General features: G+C 40.0%; 1 protein-coding gene across 1 annotated transcript in view; it reads right to left on the bottom strand.

The window, feature by feature from the left end:
- Positions 1-25,094, bottom strand: part of LOC138262057 (serum paraoxonase/arylesterase 2-like) — a 197,773-nt gene that overhangs the window by 47,415 nt on the left and 125,264 nt on the right. Inside the window, exons 6-7 of the mRNA XM_069211746.1 lie at positions 11,714-11,914; positions 2,646-2,727 (exon numbers count right to left, since the gene is read on the bottom strand). Coding sequence (XP_069067847.1) covers positions 2,646-2,727; positions 11,714-11,914 — 283 coding nt within the window. The remainder of the gene's footprint in view (positions 1-2,645; positions 2,728-11,713; positions 11,915-25,094) is intronic.

Here is a 25,094-nt window from a genome sequence, read left to right as displayed (position 1 = left end):
ATTGGCCAAGTTAGCGATGCTACTGTGCCTTGTTTCCTGCAGAAGGGTCTCGGATGTTTGAGCCCTGGACCTTTCCAGTAGGGTTTTTATGCCACAAGGGGTTACTTTTCATGTATCCAGGCAGATAAAAACGGATATAAAACCGATTTCTTACCCTGCTTTTGATAACTTGCCTAAGTTGTATGTGGTACGATGCCTCAAGGTATACGAGAATGGAACGGAGGACATTTGCCCCCTAGGGGAGAGACAGTTACTTATTTCCATTTGAAAGCCTTTTAAAGCTGTCTCATCACCAACTATAGCCAGATGGGTAAGATGGGTTACGCAGGAGGCAAGTATCAACATGGCTCGTTTTGGGGCGCATTCGGTCAGAGGTGCGCCATGGCATCGAAAGCTTTTTCTCTGGGTGCTAGACTGGAAGATATTATCAATGCCGCCGACTGGTCATCAGATTCCATGTTCAAGAGGTTTTATTTTAAACCAGTGTTGGACATGGCATCATTGGTGGATAAGCTTTGAACAAGCATAATCCTCGCCTCCGGTCCTGACATAGAATGAAAAATTTCCTAGCTATCGTAACAGAAAGTTTCAATTCTATTAAGGACACGGAGGTGAGGATTATTCCCACCCGGATACGGCTTGTCTTATCCCCACCCGGTGGATGGTATTCCTACAGGAGGTCTGGTTAAGACTAAGTAGAGTATTCAGACTTTATAATGGTACATAACATGTCAACTGAGTACTATGTTTGTTACTGATGTTAACGTTTTTTTTTCTTGCAGCAAATATTAGGATGCCTATAGTTTTGATTTCTGATCAGATGTTGTGTTTCCTTTTCTGGTAGGTATTGAGGCAAGCAAAGGTGAATGACTCGTCCATTACCTTCATCTTGCGACAAGAAGGAGGAAGGGCCTGAGGAGGTGCATCAGGATATTGACTGCACACAATGTTGATTGGCTGTTGAAATTTGTAGTTCCATCCCAGGGTGTTCTGGGAAGTGTTTTTTGCTTCTAACTTCTGCTGTTGATTAAAGGAAAGAAAGAAAACCATAATCCTCACCTCCACGTCCTTAATAGAATTGACATTTTGCATTGGCCTTGCCTTGTAGAATGCTTTCTCCCCATGCACTGGGGCCAAAATCTAATTTCTCTGTGACTCCCATGGTGCTTCTGGGGAAATAAAGTGACCAAGGCGCAATGGGGCAAGGCGACCATCCCTGGAACCTGGGCGGCCTTGTAGCAGATGAGCCTTGAGGTTAAAGGTTTCTGACAATGGAGCATGCTGAGGCACTGTTTTTGAAAGCCTCTAAATGAGGTAGAGGAACCATGAGTTTGGCTGATGAGTCACCCAGCAAACCTTCAATGCACCACCACATGTTTATTTCTAAAGAATAACTTATTTTTCTAAGACTCTTTTGTGTAAACAGCAGCAACAATAACTCAATTGAAAGGCACTCAAATTAGGGCCCTTGGAAGGATGTCAACCAAGTAACCATGTTTCCTAGGGACTCTATTAGACCTTCTTAAACGGTTACCTAAATGTGCTATGTCACAATGGCTCCCATCGATTCCCAAATAATCCTCATCACAGGCAAGAAAGCTTGTATGGCACCATCCTCACCATCATCACCTCTCTCCAATACAAACCCTTTAATTTGTATTGGACCCCGGTCACTACCAAAGCCGGCAACATCCCCTTCTATCACTGATAACATATCTTGAGTCAAACAGTCCAAAGCTGAGGACTCCCCTTGATAACTTACATTCAAGACAATACAAATCTGCCATCAACCAGCCACCAGCCACCTTCTTATCAGCAACACGCACTCCATACAACCAGAACACTCTACTTCTGGTCTACCAGCAGCCATCTGGAATCATACCTGATCCACTACTTGCCTCCATCACTGCCTTTCAAATTGTTGCCAGGACGACGGATGCTAGCCAGATCACAAATCTTGAATTCCACCCTTTAAACATTCTTGTCACAACAGGCACAATTCATGCCCGCCTGTAAACACAACGTGCCTAAAATGCTGTACACGTACTGTTTACAGGAGCTGAATCGACAACATTGTCGGCCTGCCGTTCAGTTGCTGTAAAGCTCTACAGTTCTCCCATAAACAACGTCAGACAGCGGATACCAGCAGCTAAAAGCCAGATCATTTCCCACCACTCATTGTCAAGTACTACATGGCAAAAAGACACAAAATCACTGGTGAAGACTAACAGTGGTTTTATGGGTAAGTGTCTGTCACATTAACAATGGCAGCCGTGCCAGTGACAAGATCGCAAATGAAAGACTGACACAGATCAAGGAATCATTACACTGCCACAAAAAGACATCTAATAATACAAAGAATTTCTACCTTAGACGAGCGAAATTGCAAAACACCTTATTTAACAGGAACTCCCCTTTCCAGAGAAATTTGATGTCCCAGCATACTATTTTATTTGTTACAGCTCATTACATTTTTACTCACAGGTTGTATGAGCCCAGAGTTCTTGGTTTAGAAAGAGGCAGCACAAAATATTTCAATTCATTTAAACCATTTCCGAGATTAACTTTTCATTTGATTCCTGAACAGTAAAGGGAGACGTTCTGATTTTTAAAATAATAAATAGAATGATAAAATCAATTCCTACCTTCACTGGAGATAAAGACCAGTTGGCATATTTTTCGAAAACATGGATAGATTGATCAAGAACATCCGCTACATAAACATACCTAAAAATATATATTTTTGTTATACATTACAAGAAATCAAAGATTTTCACAAATAAGTATGGTCCAATTCACAAACCTTTAAATACACTTAAGTCAGTTAATAGAAAGAATACTGCATTTAATGACGATTCTGATTCACAAAAGAAACGTTGTGATCCTGTGAGTTGGACACCCAACGAGTAGGTATTCACAAAGTTTGTAATCTTATCGCTTATCTAAACTGAGGCTGTGTATAACGCTAATTTGTTTCCAGGAAACATGACTGTGAGAGGATATGGCAATATTTGAGGGGTTTATTCAAGTAATCGCATATGTAAACGAAAACTGAATGGATGAACCATGGGAGGCCTATAAAGTCTTATATCTACTATGGCAGCTAGAAGTGTAACCTTGTTGAATAGCAAATGTGATTGGATACAGATGCCTAAAATTATTCTATATATATCAAAATAAACAAATCCCAGAATACCTAGGCATAGCCAGTGGCGGCCGACCGTGGAACCGGGAAGTCTAAATATAACAATAGCGTGTCCTTGCACAATAGAAGGAAGACTTCGGAAAGTTGCAAATTACTCTTTACTGTCAACAGATTGCTCCGTGTATGTGTATGTGTGTGTGTATATATATATATATATATATATATATACACATACACACAAAATTTACAGGGACATTATGATCGGAAATAGAATTTTAAAAAACCTTAGAAATTCATTAAATAACTAAAAGGTAGGTTTACAGGGGCGTTATAGTTATGTTCAGATTTTACACGCACAAAACCATAAAAATTCAGCTATTAAAGTTAGAGATTTTTCATATAACTATAGCTCATGCCCTAAGGTAACTATAACATGCTCCTTCTCCATGCAGTTTTCTCATCAATAATTTTATTGCAAGTGTTAGTGATATTGTCAATGATGTAATAGAGGATGTCATGAGTGATGTAGTATCTTGTAAAATTAGAAGTGCATGGCAAGGGTGGGAGTTCTAGTTACCTTAGGGCATGAATTATAGTTACGTGAAATATCTCTAACTATAGAAGCTGAACTTCTGTGGTTGTGTGCCTGTAAATTCTGAACCTAACTAGAACGTCCCTGTAGCCTTTAGTTTTTTGGTGAATTTCTAAGTTTAAAAAACATTCTTTTTCCTAACTATAACATCCTTATAACCTTTAGTTTTTCCAGTGAATTTCTTAGTTTTTTAACATTAAGTAAGATACCCATCGCAATGCACGGGTGAGAAGGGGGGTCATGGGGGTGGATTGGATGCAGCGCCTGGTCTGGCATTGTGTTGTCTCCACCCAAGCTTCCTGCCTCCCCCTCCTTGCCATCCCTCATTACAGTCCTGTGCAGCTGTTGTTCTGCCACTGCCCTTCCCGCCAGCCCTGAACAGTTAGCTTGCTGCCTCATCCACCTCCTTCCTAACCTCTGTTGTCCGAGTCCATGCACCAGACCCCTATTTCCTTTCTCCTGCCTTGTGTGGTCTGCTGCCGTGCCCCTGCCATATCCCTTCTGCCCTTCTTGGTCTGTTATTCTGCAACTGCCCCTCCTGTCTGTCCCGTATTGGTCAGCTTGCTGCCCTCGCCTATTTCTCCTCTGTTGTCCATGTGCATGGCCCTATCCCTGCGTTCTATGGTCCGTTATGCTGCACTGCAGTCCCGCTTGCCCTGTATGGTGTATTGTACTGCTGCAAGCCCTGATGCCTGACCTGTAAGGTCAAGCTTGTGTCCCTGCCCATCTCCCTTCTGCCCTCTGTTATCCAAATCCATGTCCCTACCCCATTCCCCCTGCCCTCCATGATCCAATGCACTATAAGAGCCAACATTTTGAACTTGGTAAGAGATATTTTGGAGAAAAAATCGTTTTGGGCTTAAAACACCAGAAGTCGTCTGCCAAAATTGGGTCTGTTGGCGTGTAGGATTGTTCAACGCTTCTCCCTTCAGCCCTCAATTGTCTGTTATATTGCCACAGCCTCTCTTGCTTGTCCTGCATGGTTGGTTTGTTGACCCTGCTCCCTTTTCTCTGCCCTCCATGGTCCGTTGTGCTGCGACTGTCCCTCCCGTCGGACCAGCATGGTCAATCTGTTGTCTCTTCATCCTCCTCCCTGCCCTTAATTATCCAAGCCTGTGCACCTGACCACTGCCTCCCCACGGTATTCTAATGAACAACTATATTGTTAACATTCTATATTTATTACAAAAGTGCGGCATGCCTGACATCATCTTGATGTAATCAAAACTAATACCTGAAGCATTTCCATTAGAAATTCTAAACATGAGGGTCTTATTTCCCTAGAAATTATGGTTAGTGCTCTAAAAATCTAAAATGATTACATATTATCTGAGTTCTCAAATAGTGGCAAAGCACTTTTAAACTATTTGCTATCTTTATGTATTTTTATCCAGTTGATCACTTGATTATATGTTTCACTTAGGGGAAAGGATGTGGTATTATGGCCAGAGCTGCAGACTTGTAACTGGGGAACCAGCTTCGAGTTTCAGCTCGAAATCCTGTGATTCTAGGCATATCACTTAATCGCTCCATGCCTAAAACCAAAATGAATGTGTCCTTGTGTAATGTAACTGATGCTCATGAAAAGCACTACAATACCTTCAGATCAAGTCTGTGCTATATAAAACTGCAAGATAACAAAGAAATTAAGTGTTTTGCACACTTCTGTCATTGGGCTGTACTTAGGCTACATTTGGCCAATATTTGTGCTACATTTGGGCTCTTTTTTCTCTGACCGCCATCTTGAAAGACTTATCTGCTATGAAACTTCCAAATTTCCTCATTTACTGCAGTATCCTCAGTAGAAAGTGCTTTCAGTTCTCATCGTTGATTCCATTAAGATGGCTTTCAGATATGTCATACATTTACCATAAATTTATAATGTTAGCACTTTAGCTGCTCATTAGAACATTGTATTAGAACATTGGAAGTTGGCAGCTCCATTGAAAACAATGGAGTGCTGCGGGCTTTTACTGGCCGGTAAAAGCCCGCAGCGCCAACATTCCAATGGGCTTTGTTCACAGCAGCAGCTGTGAACAAAGCCTCATGGAGCCCGAGGGGATTCTAATCCCCTCGGGCTCCGTGAGCAATTTGTTTTTTTTAAGAGAACATTCTGCCCTGAGTGGCAGAATGTTCTAATAGCCTTAGAACCCGCCGTAGCGGGCTCTACCGGCTATTAAAGGCCCTTTCCCTTGTTAAATGCCCTCGCCTTCGGCTCGGGCATTTAACTCGGGAGCGGGCCTTTAATAGCCGGTAGAGCCCGCTACGGCGGGTTCTAAGGCTACAGTAAAGCGGCTGATCATAAGGGAGTTAACTGGCAGTCTGCTGCTGGTGTTGAAAGTGCATGTTTCAGTCTGCATGTCAGAATGTTTTAATGAAATAGAACAGAAAGTTTGAGAACTCACTTAAAAACGATTCCTAATTTTTATTCTACAGCACTAAACATAATTTCTATGACAAAATGACCCCCTCATTTTAATTCCTTTCTAAATTGAATGACTGCAGTAGAACACAAGGGGATCCACTGACAGGCTCTTCCTGTTGGAAGTTCATATTTTACGGAGAGTGTCCGACTTCATTCTCATATAGCTGAAAAAGATAGTGTGAATTTACAGAAAATATGCTCTCATTTTGGCTTCTGGAGCACCTTCCATAACCTACATAGGAAAACAGTTTTCTCTAAAGCATGATTCATGAAATCCCAGCAGGGCAAAATCACCTTAGGACACACCACAATTCCTAAAATGATCATGGTACCATCGACAAATGATTTATATTGTAACTAAAATTTGCTATCACCCTTTGTACGTTCTTTTTTTGTGACCCTCAAAACCTGCCATTCTCTACAATGCATTTCAACAGGGGGCTATCGTGTATATTGGTCCCAAGATGGCTGTTAGCACTTCCTTGTTGAAGTGCTCACAGCCAATCAGATCTCGCCATGAGATCTGTGCTTACACTCCACCCAGATATACACATTTCTTTTTTTTTTTAATATCTCCAAAATTACTGAGCAGATTTACACCAAATAACAAAAAGGGCACTTTCTGGACCAATACCTACCTTTCTGCCAAAATTAGTGTAATTCTGTTCAGTGGTTCGGACTTTACTCGTGTCTAAATTCTCTTTGGGAATTACCATGGGAAAAACACTCTTTTGTGACCCCATTCCCTTTTTTCTCTGCCCCCGATTGACAGATCACCCTGAAACCTTCCAGGCACAACAAGACCCTAGAGGACACATTTTAAAGAAAAGTTTCATGAAGATTCAAACGGAGCCAAAGATATACCCAAGTCAAAAAACGCTTTTCCTATGGAAACTAGGTCCTAACTATAACTACCTACTAGGGACCGCTAGTAGGTAATACACACACCCACACACATATATGTATATTTCAGCCACTATAGATTTAGTAATAGTAGTGAATGTATATGTGACAATATGTGTCAAACTCAATATCATGCAAGACAATTAAATTTGTTAGGTGATTTGAGTAGTATAATGAACAGGTTCCCCATCGGTTTAATTGTACTCACGTGTGATTTAATCATCTGAAATTGAATTCACAAAGTATTTACACCTGAATGAGATATCATTAGCTTATTGTATCCCTGAGTGTGTACTGTCCAAGCTCGCTGGTAATATGCAATTAATTCTGGAGAACCAGGGGTTGTAAAGTTAAAATGGTCGCTTTTCAACCAGGTCACATTTTCCAAAACATTCAGTCTGGAATACAATGAGGTCCAATTGATTAAGACTTTATAACTACTTGGTATTTTAGATTAATCGCTGAATCTGAAGTTTTTAAATTGTACGATAACAACCATCTTCCATTAAGTATGTTGTGATAGTTTGAGGTACGTGGGCAAAACCAAAAGGTACTTTTGCTAGATGTAGAGTATCCAAGATGGCTAAGAGCCCGTAAAAGTGAGGAATAGTTTGAAGCTTTGCAAAATTTCACATGAATATAAAGGTTAGTAAGTTTGAAAGTATTCACACCCATAAAAAAAAGATGGTATAAGGAAGGGGGGGTGGAGGCGGTAAAGGTTTGAAAACTGAAGTTTAGAAGGATGATAATGCTTTTTTGAAAATAAACAATGGACACAGAGGTGGTTTAATTCTCATTGTCAATCCCTAAAAAGCCAGTTAAGGAGGTTAAAGAATAGAGAGGAGAAGGGTAGAGAAGATATTATGAAAAAGGGAGTAATGTGGTAGATGTCAGAAAGTAAGTCAGTAGTAAAAAGTAAAAAGAAAGCACATAATAAATAAATATTAGGATCACATGATGTGTAATTCCATTTAAAGATTCAATTACATTTTGGAAGTTAGTTCATGCTGCTATGAACAGGAGGTGAATAATCTGACTCTCTTCCAAAGGAATTTGAGAAAGATGAAGACCTGCTAAGTGGAATTTCTGAAAAAATGTGTAAACATGTCATTATGCTTCTTTCTTTCCAGATCAGCAGGAACCTAACAGCAATAATAATTAAGACAACTGGTGGTCACCTTTTTTGTTTTAGTATTCATACATAAATTACTTTCTGAAGACATCTTAGAAAGCAGATAATCCGATTTATAAAAAAGGGAACTGTTCACATCCGAATGAAGATAGACTTATAAATATATGGATATTGGTGCCAAAGTATATGGAGAATTTATCCTTCACCTTTTAATGGAATGAATTGTGAAAAAAGATCACGTTCCAATTGAAGAAGGTGGTTTTAAGGGTAGTCAGTTTAAGTTGCACCATTCTTTCAGGATAGGAGCTCAAAAGTCGATAGAAACGAAGCACAACTTATTGTGCTGTTTCTACAATGTTTAGGCAGCTTTTGACCTGGTTAAGTGGGAGATCCTTTGGAGAAATTAAGGGAACTGGAAATCCCGAAAGGGTTATCATCAACAATAAAAGCTCTTCACAGGGGTTTGGGGAGAAGCGGAATCTGATCATAGAAGTACGCTATCCAAAAAAAGACTCCTATTAAGGATGGATTACCGTAGGCTGTGATTGTGCCCCTTATTGTTAGCACTTTATGTAGAAGCCCTTCCCTGAGTTTTGTAGATCACTGCCTCCTTTTCATAACAATAGGAAGCTGTTATGTGTCTTGTCTCTTTTACGCAGATGATTTAGCAATTATGGACATGATCCAAATAGGATTCAAAGAAAATTAGGAGCATTTTAGATACAATATAAATATAAAGGTTTAACATTTAACAAATATAAAACACAAATAGTAGCATTTAGGCCAAAGAAGAAACTATTTATGTTATGTAGGTAAAACTACAGATGAAGAAGTTACATCCTATAGATATTTAGCTATTCATTTCAATGTTAATTTAAGGTGGAAAGTACATTTAGATATGCTAAATTCTTGTGTATTATCAGCTATTGAGGAGCTCCGCAATTTTACATAGATTATGGTGGCCTGAATCTATCATCAGTGCTGACAGCATTTAAAAATAAAGTAGTTTAAACTAAATTGTTGTATGGTGCAGATATTTTTATGAGTTGGGCACAGGACTGGATTAGAAAAGGGGGCGAGTGTCTGAAGTCACTGCTGAATTAACCTAAATCGTCAATGGCGCAGATTATTGCAGTTTTTGAATAGATTACTAAATTCAGAAGAAGATAGAATTGCATATTTTTGTAGAAAGGAAGTGGTGGTCAGTGTCTTAAAATGAGCATTGAGGTTGCGAGAACAATTGGATAGAATTACAGAGGTTATCTAAATCAAAAATGCAGCTAAAGATAGAAATGGTTTCTGAAGCACGATTTTAACTATTTATTAATGAAGGATTAGTTTAATAAGGAAGAACGTATCCTTCTGGGAATCATGGCATAGTAATATTGTTTTTATTTATACCTTTACCTTGCTAAACCCAGAAATCAAATAGGACATCTAAACATTTAGAATTGGTTAAATTCCTCTTATGCCGGGGAAGGCTAAGCATTTAGCAGAAACAGGGAGGGTATTCAAATGTGGGTCAGGTATGACATGTTCTAACACACAGGGTCTTATTACAACCTTAGCTGATGCAATACTCAGTCACAAACGTGACAGATATCCCGCCCGCCATTTTACAAGTTCCATAGGATATGATGGAATTTGTAAAACGGTGGGCAAGATATCTGTCATATTTGTGACAGAGTATCCCATCTGCCAAGGTGATAATCAGGCCCATAGTTTATTAGTATGTTTCTTTTATAAAAAGAAAGGCAGAGGTTTTTCAAATCAGTTTTAATTAAATACAGTGTAAATTCACTGTTAGACACAAGGCAATTTGTATTTACAACACAGTTTTTAGACAGTAATTGTGAACTCGAAAGATTTTTTAACAGTGGTAAAGATAAGTGTAATTTCCATGGATTTATTTTATTTTGGTAGAGTACAATAGGATAAGTTGTAATAATGCTATTGTTGGGCTTGGCACTCCCTGCAGGGTCACCACCAAACGTTTTGACTTCACCCCTCTTAAGTTGTTCTGAAATAATTTTAGTTGGCCTAAGGGCTCTTTGCTCTTTACCACTGCTACCCAATGCTAAAGTGCCTGTGATCTCTCCCCTAAACATAGTAGAATTGGCGTGTACCCAGTTGGCACATTTAACTTACCTTTACATTCCCAGTAAAGTGGTATCCAACGCATGTGAATAACATGCTACTACTGGACCTGCAGCACTGACAGTAATACCCACTTAGGCATTCAATAAACTTGTCTTAGGCCTGCTACTGGAGCATGTGTGTACAGTTTTAAACTGCCATTTTGACATAGCAAAATAAACCTTTTGCCAGGCCTAACCCTTCTGAATACATATGTAACCCCTAGAGTAGGCTGTTAATAGTCAAAGGGCAGGGTGCAGTGTAACTGGAAAGTGGTACGTGCATCAAAAATTATATTTATGAGAAGAAAGAACTTATAGAAGAATGTACGCTAATTAAATGTATGAAATTGAGGGAAGGAGCAAGAGGTATCACAATGAATTAAATTACGAACCCACATTATATCATTTTGCCTCCAAGATTTCCAATAAAGGGGATTGTTATTGATAGTAATAAAATGATTATACCATAAGGGAGAATGTAAAAAAGAATCTCAAGAAACAGGTATGTTTAAAAAGCGGTGAGGATGCAATAATGTTCCTTGCAGTAAAAGAAAGAACCTTTGTAGGAGAAAAAGATGCAGGTAGGAAGTATTCAATATTAAAACATATGGGAGTTGAATGACGAAGGTGAAATGGGGAGCCAGTTAGAGGCTTTTCTCACACAATAAGCTTTATGATAACAACGAAAGTACAGAAAATTTGTGCAGTCTTCTGACAGCCATTTTAGGTAGTGACAAGGAGAGTCTCGATTTTGTTTATCATGCCATAGAAATTTACAAACTATAGAATCCAATTTATAAAAAAATGAAAAGGGGATATATATACTGGTACTATAGACAAGATGTAATCGGAATAGACGTTATCATTTTGATAGAATCAAGACAATCCCACCAAGACAGAAATAATGGATTCCAAGAAGACAGGTCTTTGTCCATTCTGTTAGCCTTGAATAGATCTAGTGAATCAAATACCAAAAATGTTTCATTTTAGAGGTATTCCAGTGAAAAACAGTAGAATCAAAGGAATGTTTAAGATAAAATTTGGTTAAAGGCAAAATTTATTTTTTTCCTAATTAATCTCATTACCTGATACAAAAGATGCGTATTCTTGAACAGCTGCAATGGCTTTCACCCCTGTTCTCTGTCCAGTGCAGGTGCAAACCCCAAGAGTTCACACGTGGAATAGAAAGAACATGGATTCTTGTATTCAGGCACAAGGCTTCATCCAGACTCTACCAGTTGTACCCAAGAAGGATGTGCACAGCATAGACTTGGAATAAGCGCCAACATGTAACTAGGCACACGGTGTGATCTCTTTGAAAATAATCCTAAAAATAGCTATTCTTCAAGAATTTTTGAAAAGTTTTAAATATCTGTACCTGTTGTCAAGTGACATGGTAATTCCATTGGCCATAAGAAATCCAGCAGCGACTTCTTTCACTTCCTTTGGACTGTAATAAACAACGTTTGTCCATGCCAAACCAAGAAATAGCTCTGCATTTTTACCAATCTTATTCAGAAAATAATAATCATTGGTGGCATAAAAACTATCCGGTCCCACAGCAACTATATCGTTCACACTAAAACAAGAACATTTAAAAAATGGTTAGAAATATTCAACTTTCCCCTCATCACAACTTGATTTAGAACAGTGCATTTTAATGTTTGAATATGCTATTTATTACTCTATAAATTTCGTGATAACTTTACATAATGCCTCATATGGAAAAGTTTACATAAATCAAGTATTTCATTAGTAAATATATTTAATGTTAACTTAAACCAGTAATTTACCAAAGCCAGTTGTATTAATGTTCTTCAACCATACTCTCATTTGGGTGAGCTAATACAAGGTAAATCAAGTTATTTATATTATATAAAGAATTATAGATGGATAACAGAGAATAATTGGGATGCTTTTTACCAAGGGGTTCAGAGGTAAGTAAAATAGACAACAAGAGTGAAGCTCGAGTTATCTATGATGTCATACAGTAACCAGATGTGAAAAACACGTTATTCACTTTTTAGTTTATGTGTCTCCCCCAAAATCAACTGCCCCTGCTTTCAGCTGACACATACCATAACCTCGCCCCCTCTTCCTGAATGTAAAAAAAAATAAAATAAAATAAAAAAAAAAAAACCTGGCCTCTTGCCACCCACCCCCACCACACTGTAAAACTTCGTACTTGTATAGCGCACTACTCACCCGTTAGGGTCTCAAGGCGCTGTACGCATACTGCTGTGGAACCCCTCCTGGCTTTTCCCTGTGAGGTGCCCACTCCTGGGCAACCTCCAAGGTGAAGCCAGGCATCCCAGCGCTGTTGGGGCCGTTGTGGAGATTAAGCAAGCTATTGCCCAGAGTTACAGAGTGGGACCCATGAATTAGATTAGGCACCGATGCAAGAATTATCAGGTCCAAGGAAATTGAGCCCAAGACCCGCTGAGGCGGGAATTGAACTCTGGTCCCGGGCCAGATTTCTGCATCAGGGTCTGCCGCTCTAACCATTGAGCCACACTTCTCCACTGACACACTGTGCCGTCCCTTCCCTGTCCTCCTGAAGCCTGGTTTCCAGCTCCACTCTGACAGACTCCAGGAAAGAACAGACAGAGCATCCAAGAATTCCTCAACAGAGGATAACAAGTTCTGTTACCCATTGTTGTTACATAACAGCAGTGAATTATTGGAATTAGAATCCATTTATTCACAATGATGGCTCTTTATTAGAGCTAAACATAATAAGTAGTTATTAACGGAATGCATTGCATTCCTTGCATACACAATTTTGGAGTATGGTAGTACTATAAGTAACAATCATGTCAGGGGGTCAGAAAGCAGGAGCAATTGCCTTTGTTGCTCTAGCAGTATTTAAGAAAAGAAGGATTATGCCGTGGGCAGAGGTATGAAGCTCCTTTTGGTTGCATCAGTGAGAAAGCAGATTCACTACTGGAAAACAAAATCAATATAAATTAGCTGGAGTAGTGCAGAATGATTTTCAGCATACATATTCGGTGGTGTAGTCCTTCAGCCAGTCTGAACATAGCATCCTCCCTAGAGTCCACCTGATAGGTAGACTCAGGACTGACCACCAGCACCGAACCTTAAACAGGTTCTTTAAACGGGAAGAAATGCCTCCAGAAACTTTGTTAACATGGAAAAATCTTCCATGTACGTTAACATTAGTACATTAGAAAGATTGGGAATAACTGTGACATCAAAGTGAAGGTGACATAAATAAAAAGGTATATGACCAATGTTTTCTTCATACGTGTGGCAAAAATAGAGTATTCAAGTTTCTGAAATTGTGAAAGAGTTTGCGCGTCTGACCTTAAGTAAACTAACAAGGGGAAGCGTATAGGTCAATGATTCTTTTGACTCGCTATTAAGATGTTCTTACCATAGCTCCAACACAATCAATACACAATAGTCAATAATCATCACTAACAAATATCAATAATCAATTGAGTCAGTCATTATCACACACCTTGACCTTTCAGTCATGAATAACCACACCTTTTAGTAAAAGTTAGAATATTTATTTCCCTAACACCATGTAGATTAATCTCAAAATCAAATGAACACATACAGAAACATTAATGTTTGTCTAAAGCAGCGAAAGACTCAATCTAATCAAAGCTTGAACTACAACACATTTTGTGGCGCAAATTAATAGCAAAATCAATCATGTCGACAAAGTCAAATACCTGAAGTTTAGCAGAGAAATCCACCAAGCATTAGTCCCTGTTATCGTAAGTCATTAGTGAGAATCCCTAACTAACATCAAATTAGCATCAGCATGTTGGGCTTCATGCAAAACAATTTAGTAACACAAATTTAGAAAAACATCTTACTAGGGCTCTATCAAAACAGTGCAGTTGGACCCTAGAAAGAAAAGGCAAATATGCGTAATAATCACATTTCAATGTATACCTATCCTCGGGTGGATCAGCAAAGCAGAATCAGTCCTCGTCCTCAGGACATCAGTCGATCAGTAAGGCATCAAGATTTATCAGCAAAGTTCAGTACGCAAAGGCTTTAAGCATTAAAGTTAAGCACATCTCTTGTCAAGGTTCACCAGAAAATAACGACCTTTCAGTCGGCAAGAAAATGGGCAAAAGCAGTCTTAGCAAGATTCATGGGCAGAGTGTCTGAAAGAATGGGTGTCTTCTCACCGTGCAGTGTCATTAAGTCAAAATCACCTAAACTCTCCCTTAATTCCCTATTGGTTAGTTAATCGCATGTTCACACTTTATGTAATTACATTTACATTTCAAATCTATGAATCCTACTATTACTCCTTTCACACGTTGATTGGTTGTCCTTCAATGTCCTCATCATCTGGCTTGTCAGTTAACAGTATTGTTGCATCTTATACTCCAGTCAGTGTCTTCATTGTTCTCGTCCTGAGAAAGTCAGTCTCACGCGCATTACACATAAAATGTTACATTAGCAGGAACAACAGCTTCTAGCGATCGGTTCTCATGAGAAAGCTTCAGTTATGAGCACACTTAATGTAAAATCACAGTTTAACTCACTTGGTCAGCATTTTTATTAAACTCTAAGAAATACAGCTTTTAGATGAGGCCTGGCAAGTAGGCCAAGGCACTCGCTAAGTTAAGGCCTACAATTAATAAAACACATACTTGATACATAACCCTAATTATGACGCATTACTGAATTAGTCAAACATATGCTCATTATTTCATGTTAAAACTCATTAATTAATACACTTTGTTAACACTGGCGGCCACTCATGATAATCACATTTTCAAATGCGTGCATCATTATGTCTACGTTATTACATTTTCTACACTAATTCATTATACTGAATACATGAACTCATTAATATTTTTATTATTACACCTGTGCTAGCAAAAGAATTAGCAATAATAACGCAAAAAATGAATAACTTGCATAGATAGATATATAGATGTTGAGAATCATTCTGAAGTTTGGTGTGTACTGAAAGCATTTAGGCCTTTGTTACTAGCAGGGCCGTGTTACCAGCTCCATTTGGATGACAAGTCCTGCAGGCTCACTGCAGATCAGGAATATTTCGCCCAGACACTGACAATTGAAAGCGGATAATTACCCTTTCAATTTTGATTTCTCTGAGAAACTTCAGAGACCAACTTGTTATGCCACAGGAATTAAATCAAATAATAGATTAAACTACAAAAAAGAAAGCGGAACCACATATAATATTTAGTATTTAAGTGTGGGGCAATGCATGGAAGCTTAATTTTCGCATTTTCTCCTTTAATTGTTAAGCCAGCTGCAAAGACAAATTGCAGTTAGAGTGCAAAAAATATTTAAATGATTTTAAAACAACCAAATTCAGAAGCAAGGATGAATTATTCAATACGGTCTAACCAATCAGGATACGCAAGGTTAGTTTATAACTCGTTAGCCTCGCAACTGTATGAAGTGAGGTCTGAATGCAAGAGTTCAAGTGTCTTCGCATTAGATTGCACTATCTTGAAATGTGTTTTGGGAAAATAATTATGTACCATTCAGTTCTAGTTGTTGCCTATGTTGAGGCAACTGTCATTTGCTGTGTGCCTATCCGCAGCTTACTAATGAAAGAACATTTTATGTAAAACCAGTGTTTAGGTCATGTCATTTGTACCGTGCAAGCAGCATATAGGCACTGATTAAATGGAATAACAATTACGGACTGTGCGAGAGCTGTAAAATATACATGGACGTCATTTAGGGGTCACCAGGGGCTGTAGTAAGTAAATATATATTTTTAATGTATGGTGTGTGTGTGTGTGTGTGTTAGAGTGTTATACGAGATAAGAATGCGTGTGTGAGCATGTCTGTATGCATAAGCAGGTGTGGGAGCGAAAGTGAGTGAGTCAGTGAAAGGTAATGAAAGACTGAAATTGAGGCCCACATGCACTATTCTTTGACATACAAGCAATGCTGCCCCAAAGATGCTGTGCTGTGTTATGTGTAAGGGAGAGAAACAAAGGTACAATATCTACTGAGATATGGGGCATTGTTTCTCTCCTTGTGCACTGGTGCACTTTTAGCTGCAACGCACCAATGCGCACACCCTTGCACCACAGTGAAAGGGTGTGTGCGTTCTCTGGAGCATAGATTTTGTACTGGAAGGGGTACATTATAGTACAAAAACTATGCGTTGGCTTTTCCCACTTTGTATGTGTGCTGTACAATGCAGCACAACACATGCAAAGTTGAAAAAAGAGGAGAAATTAAAACAATTTTGCTTGTTATGCCTGCTTCAAGCAGTCATAAGATTTTGGTGCATATTCCTCTCTACCGGTATTTGTAGATAAGGATTTGTGCAAAATAATGCAAAGAAGGGCTTAGCACAATTTTGTTTTGCTTTTGGATATTCACCAACACAAGTAACGATTTGTGTTGGATAGTAAATTTCACCCTAACACTATTCACCTGGTCTGTGTCACAAAAAGGGTGGATACAAGGTGTAAAGTGTTAGTAAACCTGGGCCTTAGTGTCACAAAAGTATGATTGAGATTAAGAATGAATGCAAGTGAATGAGAGTGAATAAGAATGAGTGTAAGGGGGTGTAAAAGAGTGTGAGTGTGGTGTTGATGTCATGTGAAGTGGCTTTCTGAAAACAAAATGAGTTAAGGGTCACATGATGTCACTTCCTGTGATGTCATTATTGTCAAAGGGTATGTGATGTCACTTCTGCTACCACTGGCATTTCAGTGAATCAACGCCCATGAAAATGTATGACTGTTTAAAGGAATATTTTAAAGGGATCATACTGAGATTGGGATTAATTTAAATGTGCATTTTAACTACCAATGGGCCCCATTCACTTTTGAAGTTGTTTATGTAATTTTAATGTTTTGTTTATACATAATTGTATTATATACCTGATATGCAATAAAGATTTTACTTTCTTACTTACTAGTACTTGTTGTGGGTGCTTTGTTTTGTAGATAGGTCTCCCTCCATGCTGATCTACGCTTTCCCAGATACGCAAGTTTATCGCATTGCCTTCACAGGGGGTTTCCTTCATTTTACAATACCCACAGCCATTTCTGAGGAGGTATTCCCCATTGTTTGCCACATTCCCCCTTTAGACACCCACATCACCCCTTGGTGGTCATTTGTGCATAGCAAACATTTCCCAATTGACAAACTCACTGTATGTCCACCTATTTAACAATAATACATAGTAAATGGGGAGCATAGACCCCTACAAAGGTATTACCGGAATATCAACCTTGCATAAATTCCTCCGGACACAAATCTCGGCATGCAACTCATGTGAAACACTAATGTGAAGTAGGTGCCCCTACATATACCAAGACTGCAGTTGGAATGTTAAATTAACCCAGTCCTGATATAAATTGGAATTGACTTTGGGTACATTTAGGAATTAAATAAAGGTGAAAATATTTGCACACAGATGCAACATCTTGGTTTTAAGTCAAAGTGGCCAGCTGAGCTGAAGGTTTCTGGTACACCAGGCTTAATGGACCTGCCTAAACCAGAAATTGTACCAAGTTTTTTTTTTTTTTTTCTGATGACATAACGTTTTATATTCTGTTGGCAACAGTAATAAACAAAATAATCTACCTCCCAGTCCGTTTGGTCCCAACCTGCCGGTTGGTATCAGTTATGTAAAGAAAAGATGAAAGGTGCACAAAGTTCACTTTAAAGATGCAAGTTGCTTTATGGATAGAGTGAAGACTAAAATAGAAAGCCTAAAGATTAAAACGGATAGAGTGGAGATTAAAATGCTATGGTGACATCTCAAAACTTTGCAATGAAATCTATTTCAAAGGCAAACTAAACAAACATGTTAACAGCTGAGGAATTGCTTAAGCGATATGTCCAGGACAAAGGACTGAGGAAAAGCTATCCCAATTCTATGTACCTTCATCTGAAGCATTGTGACCAGCCTGCGGTCACATGGATAGGTTCCAGGACTCCAAAATCTTTCTTTGTGTAGGCTCTCCTGATGAAGCATGGTGTGGATACTCATGACATCGTTGGTTGGTGGGCTTTGTTTTACAGATAAATATAACCCCCTCTGACAGTAGAGACCAAAATCGGGTGCACTTCCTGAATGCAGTGACGTGTGTCAAAGACAAGCAGTTCACTGGTGCGAGCTAGGCAGATTACTCCCGAATAGATTGACGGATATTGAGGTAGGAGGTTTGTAGTGTGGGTCCCAAAGTGTCAAGTTGTTGGTGTATTACCCCTCTAAAAGCCATACACTGTTTGTAAGCCTGCCCTTGATTCTAGTTGTTGTGTGATAGTTAGTTGTAAGAGGAAATCATCTCCACCAACAGTCCAGGGTCATGTTGAATTGAGCAGTTTATTGGAGCTAGAAGAGGTGGTGCTGGACAGTAGGAAACGGTTACCAGCGGAGTGAGTCTGATGTGAGGGTAGTAAGTACAGGACCTCAGGTGGAGTTACACTCAGACAGCCTTTGGGGAAAAAATCTTTTAAGCATTTGTCAGATGTATGGAAACAAGGCAATGATTAACCTATTGTACAGCAGTGGATGTAGGAACATTCTGCAAGCAGAGATAAAACTAGGTTATTTTAATCTCTGGCTGAGAAAGTCACTGCAATACTTAAACAAAACTGGACCATAAATCAGGTTTGAGCACAGATGTCGAAGCTGTTGCATCTTAGTGATGTGTGGTGTTAAGTGTCCTTTCTGCACATGTTCTGTGTTGGTATGACTTAGAATGATAGTAAACCTGCTAGAAATACAATCAGATGCACAAACATTTGTTCAATAGTGGTGTGTGCAGCTAGAGACAGTTTCAATTGTTTTTCAAGTCGCAAAGTGCTCAGCATGAATCTATAATCACCATATTAAGTTAGAAGGAAGAGCCAACTGGCTCTTTGAGAGGCCAGGTGGTCAGTGAATTTCAGGAAGCAATCGTCCTCATTTTGAGAAAAAGAGAAAAGCCAAGATTGGATTTTGATATTTTAGGTAATCAATTTTCAGCATGTTTTTTCATTGCCGACTCTGTGTTGGTTTGTACATGCAAACAGGAAAAGAAGGTCAAAGCCACAGGTGGCCCTGTGCTTTGTGCAGAGTCATGAAAAATATTTGATAAGAAACTGGCAGGCAGCGAAGATCTTGTAAAGCTGATGTGAAATGCACACAAGGGGTCTGATATATTAAAATTGTATAAAAAAATAACAAAGTGCATCAAATAACGATTTGCAATTTGAGATTTCTTATTAGGAATATCCTAAAATGGATTTAGTAGAAGTGAGTGCAATATGCACAACAACTTCTATCAAATGCATTGGTATTTTGTGACCCAACCTGTTGTGTAGCCATTTTAGTTATATCTCCATGCACGTTATTTTAACACACTAGGCTGCTGTGCACTTTAACCTAGATATATTTTATTCGGCTTCGCATTGTTATTTTTACAATAACCATTTTTAAGGTCTTGTTTTATTTTCATCTATCTAACTGTTTTTGCATAGCCCAGCACTCTGTTCTCAAACAAGACATTCTTGATCACTCTGTGGTTCATTCAAAGCTACAGTTTGGTACATTGCCGGTGAATGTGGTAGAAGTTTAGTCTCCAATATTCGTAGAAAATACACATCCTTACGTAGGGACATATAAACACTTCCTTGTCCCTTACATGTTAGAGGGAGATTCCAGCCAGGGAACCACGACTGTATGCTGACTGCTTCGCTACAGATGCTAACGCAGACCACAGGCCTTTGCTCAGGTATGAGGGTTGATGTCTTCCCGGGGGAACCTGAAAGGCAGAACTAGAGCTTAATATGCTGTGCTCAAATTTTAGCTTAAATGGGAAATAGTCCACCGATCATAGTGACAATATGATAGCGTTTTTATGCTTCACTCTTCTCGTCACAATTTTAATACTGTCGCGTTGCGTCGTCCTGGTAATTGCAGCTCATGCTTTGCTATCTAAGATGCAGTCATTTTATTAAACTCATTATTGAAATATATACTGCCTCTGTTCGTTGTTTATATATGAGACTGAATTGTAAGTGAGAGAACCGGATGCGACCTGAGTGACCACAATTTCCCTGAGAAGCCTAGTCTGTCACGCGCTCGGCTGCCCAATCATCACTATCCTCTAGTAGAGATGAGGCACTGCTAGTTAGCCAGAGCAAAACCCAGATTTAGAGCGACAGGTGTCACCCGCAGTAGGTTAGACTCAGTCTCCCACACCGTGGACAATTCTGCTGCTCAAAATCCAGTAGTCTCATTAGAAAAATGAGAGCCTACACGACATGGCGCCGCCAACGTTTGGTCAGGCTCTAATTTTTGGGTCCTCCGGAGTACCTCAGTCTCATTATATATAATGACGCCTCAATACCGTATGCAGAGACGTCCGTGGTACTGAGAATTTCCACCACAGCTGCGTAGGCTATCCTACTGCAGCTGGAGGTTGTTCAAGCTTGAACTTTAAAAGGAAAGCCCTATTTGGTGTGCCTTCTCTGAACTCATAGTGTCACTACAATGGCGAATCCACAGCAGGTACAAATAGTGGTTAATATGAGACAACATCTAACTGCACATTTATTAGCGAATGGCCTAACGGCCCGGAGGGGGGGGGGGGGGTCCAGTCACATTTGTGGTGGATGCCCATGCAGCTTATAGAACAGAACTTTTCTATTCTTGGGTAACATTTCCAGCAGTTGATGGGATCACGAACACATTTCACCAATATACACATGCAAATGCGCCTGGACAATACAGAGCGTCCGCATATTTAGAAATACCTCTATCTTATCAAGAACATAATAATTGGATTGATGGCGCCCTACCCCACACAATATTACCAGTAAGGTTAGGTCCGCTAAGTAATGACGGTCCTACCTGGCCTTTATTGGCCACTTATACACCACATCCTGCAGTTGCAAATTTAGCGGTAGCTGAGGTTCGTCGTTTATATAACGAACTAACAGTCATATACAGACGATTAGTACAATTTGCGATGCAAACAATAAATACAAACCCAGCAGGTGCTGCTCCAGCGCATCTACTTGCAGCAACGCCAGGTATAAATCCTGCGACTGTACATTTGATTATGGGTAAAGTACCCACCAAACAAGAGGAAACTCCGTTTTGGTTAGCACAAAAAATTAATGCGCTGGAGGCAGTATTTCCCCAATACAGGACCTCAGGATAAACATGGACTATTAACAATGTGCTTGCCCTTTGCGATGGTCCCTACAGTAGATAACTGTAATACCTGGATCAAAGTGTTTGCCGTGCTCTATACAACCGCACATGGAACACGGACACTTGCCAATTTACCGGAGGTGTTGAAACAAATTCAAGATGAATACAGGGCTGCTCCGGCCCTATATTTAGGGATGCAATTGGTGGGCAATTTTGCCACAGTATCCTCAATCATTTCAAGTAATCTTAAAGGTGAAGCGGTGGCGCTTGCAGTGCGCATGTAGCTCCGTGACGTTCCACAACAGGATCAGGAACGCGAGCTGCCTAAAATAATAGCAGAGACCTATTCAAGTATTGGTCAAGATAGTCTAAGGGCCAGACCACAAGAAACACAATTTCAGGGTAAATTGAATAAAGATTCCCCTAAGCAAGCACCTGAGGGTAATAAACGCTGGGATAAAAAGCAACAAACTCCTAAAAAAAAGAGAGGGGAGAATCTCTGCGTATGGAGACCGCGCAGAATAGGTATAATCTCAGGAATAGAGATAACATAAAAACGCCTGATAGATATCAATATACTGATACATGCCAATCTCGTTCCTTTCAGGACTCATCGGAAAAACGAAATGAGAGAGGTGGGCGATCAGAGCGAAGGACAGAGTATGTGAAACCAAGACAGGAATCACAACGCTCTACGGAGGTTTCTGTTAAAAAGGAAGAGAAACCTGCCAAACAAAAACCACAATTCAAAAAGAAAAAAGTGGCAGCAGTCGCAGTCCGACATGCCACTCAGGAAGAGGGTCCTCTTGAAGAACAAGAATTGGGCTCTAGCATTGCTAGACAGTGCTGCAGAGGTCACAGTAGTTTGCCGGAATCTTCTAGAGCATCTTGAGGTAAAAGTAACTGATGACTTTATACAAGTAGAAACTGGGGACATGCGTGTCTCCACGCCTGATAGAGTGTATAAAGTAACGCTACAGTTAGGAGACATTGAGCACATAATAAACGCAACCTTTTGGGATCGCGTGGTAAACATATATGATGTTTTGCTGGCCGAACAAGATTGGCCACCGGAATTTGTCCGTACCTGCCCATATGGAGATCATGTCATTAAGCCTTCCTTCTCACCCCTTGTTCCAGAGGAACTTGCCGAATCCTATTCCATAGAATGGGCTTTAGCACAAGCACCCGCATTATACAGAAAGCATGTAGGATGGGATAAAGAATCCCCCTACCATGTAATTCCAATTAAAAGTGAACCTCAACTGCAGTATCCTATAAAACATGAAGCAAAAGCACTGGTGAGAGAAATACCCACGCAATTAGAGTACCAGGGCGTAGTTGAACCCCGTGTCTCACCAATGAATAATCCATTATTCCCAGTAGCTGAGCCAGACCATTCATACAGAATAGTCTTCGACTATAGACATTTTAACAGTCATACATGCACTTATGCTATCCAAAACTCGTATAGCACAGCACTAATGAATAACAGTGTGAAAAAAATACAAAACAACACTGGACATTTCCAATGGTTTTTTATGCCAGAATATAACGCCTGAGAGTAGAGACTTAACAAGTTTCAGTATACTAGGCTCCCAGAAAAAATTCTGTTGTTTACCTCAGGGGTATAAGAACAGCCCAGGACTGTTCGCAGCTTGTGTTACTGCAATTTTGACCCTGAAGCATTATCCTATATAGATGATATCTATTTTACGGATGATGAATTACTACAACATTTGAGACGGGCAGCCCGCATTGTTGTCGGATTTGCAGAATTTGGCTACAAATTCAACTTCAAAAAAACAAAAAATAGCCTTCCTCAGCATCCTGTTCCTAGGATATGAGCTGTGAAGTGAAGGAGAGAACCTAGCGCCACAATTCTTAGAGAAATGCGCACAGTTACAACCACCAAATACAATTAAAAAACTCCAAACACTATTGGGTTTCCTAAATTTTGGCAGAGTTTACATTCCAGATTATGCTACACGTATAAAACCTTTATATGATCTAATACGTCATGATTTTTCAAGTAAATTCTGGACAACTGAACATACACGCATTCTTCGAGAGTTGCAGACAGATATGCTTGCTGCACAACACTTACACAAGAGGGAAAACAAAACACATTTGGTCATCATAGCAATAGCTGGGGCCATCGGTTTCACTTATGTGACATTCAATGAAGGTGAGACAGTCCCGATTGCATACAAATCACACTTATATTCAGCGGTAGAACAACGCTTTGCTCCCACTGAGAAAATTCTCACTGCTGTGCAGATGCCTGTCATTAAAGACCTCATCCCCAAGGAAAATGCATTATTGTCGTTTCTCCGATCCCAGCCCTAGAGGCGGTTACAAAAGCCAGCGTTCCAAACGCAAAAGCATTACATCCACGTCGGATACAATGGGCTACGTCTCTGACAGCCACTGATGTAGACTATATTTTTGACCCATAATTAAAAACAAGAATTTTTGCAATACGAAATAGAATACCCAGTTCCAGCAAATACATTGCCTTTTGAACAATATCAGTAATTTTTTTTTTAAATATTTTTTATTAACATTTTGTTATTGTACATTTGTGTGTCGGTTCAGAGTAATCACTTGCATCAGTTATACATGAACATATAAGCTGGACACAGTTGTAGCATACATTACTCGTGTTACACTGTTAGTTCTTGCGGCACCCCTAGTTTTGTTTGTGCAGTTATCGGGACCTGACTCTAGTGCTTTAAGCCCCTTGACCCACTGCGCCGAGTTCATCGTTGGTCTTAATGTATTGGTTTTATGCCATTTTTGTATGTAACAAATATGTGGATAAAAAACCCATTCCTATTTGCAACTTGGAGAGGGGATCATAGGAAGTGAATATCGGAGATAATGGGAGGGAAAGGGAAAAGAAGGGAGGAAAGGGAAACCAGGAGGGGATAGGAAGGGTAGTCAAACTAAACAAAGGGTCAACTTTACAGCATTGTGTGGGTGATACTTGTGGTTAATGTTCTTTTAGGAGCTGGCGTGCTATGTCAGCCTTATGGGGGGCCATGTCCGGGGCGCACCAGTGTGTGAGTGGGGCAGGAGTCTGCTCTATCTGCCTCTTCCACCCCCTTGCTCCTGAGGCATTGTGAATGGTGGCGGTTCGTGTGGCTTTTTTATCGTTTCTACATGTGGTCCTATTGTCAGTACAGGGACCTCAGGGCACCAACTGGGCAACCTCCTGTTCAGGACCACCCCCTGAGGCATGCCGCTCCCCGGCTGCCCCTACATCGATGTTTGTTGTTCTCTTAGTTAGTGCGTCCCATGTTGTCACCAGTTCTTCCCAGGTCGGGGCGGAAGGAACAAGTCGGACGCCCTTGGCTTCCTCGGCTTTCAGGACCTGTAGTTCAGCCCTGGACCATTTTGTAACATCCCTTTTCCAATCGGTAAGTGACGGGCAGACCGGGGCCATCCAGCCCTTTGAGATCAGCTTTTTATAGAGGGCCAGTGTTAGGTCTAGAAAACGCCCTCTTACTTTCCCCTTTAACTCAGTCGGCCTGAGTCCCAGCAAGCACAGGTCCGGGGTGGGCCTTAACTCCACTCCAGTAGCAGGGATAGGGCAGCCAGTGCCTCCCTC

The sequence above is a fragment of the Pleurodeles waltl genome, chromosome 10 (genome assembly GCF_031143425.1).
Source record: "Pleurodeles waltl isolate 20211129_DDA chromosome 10, aPleWal1.hap1.20221129, whole genome shotgun sequence".
NCBI classification, from domain to species: domain Eukaryota; kingdom Metazoa; phylum Chordata; class Amphibia; order Caudata; family Salamandridae; genus Pleurodeles; species Pleurodeles waltl.
Note: the sequence above shows the minus strand (reverse complement) of the source record. Positions and strands in the feature narration are given on the sequence as shown.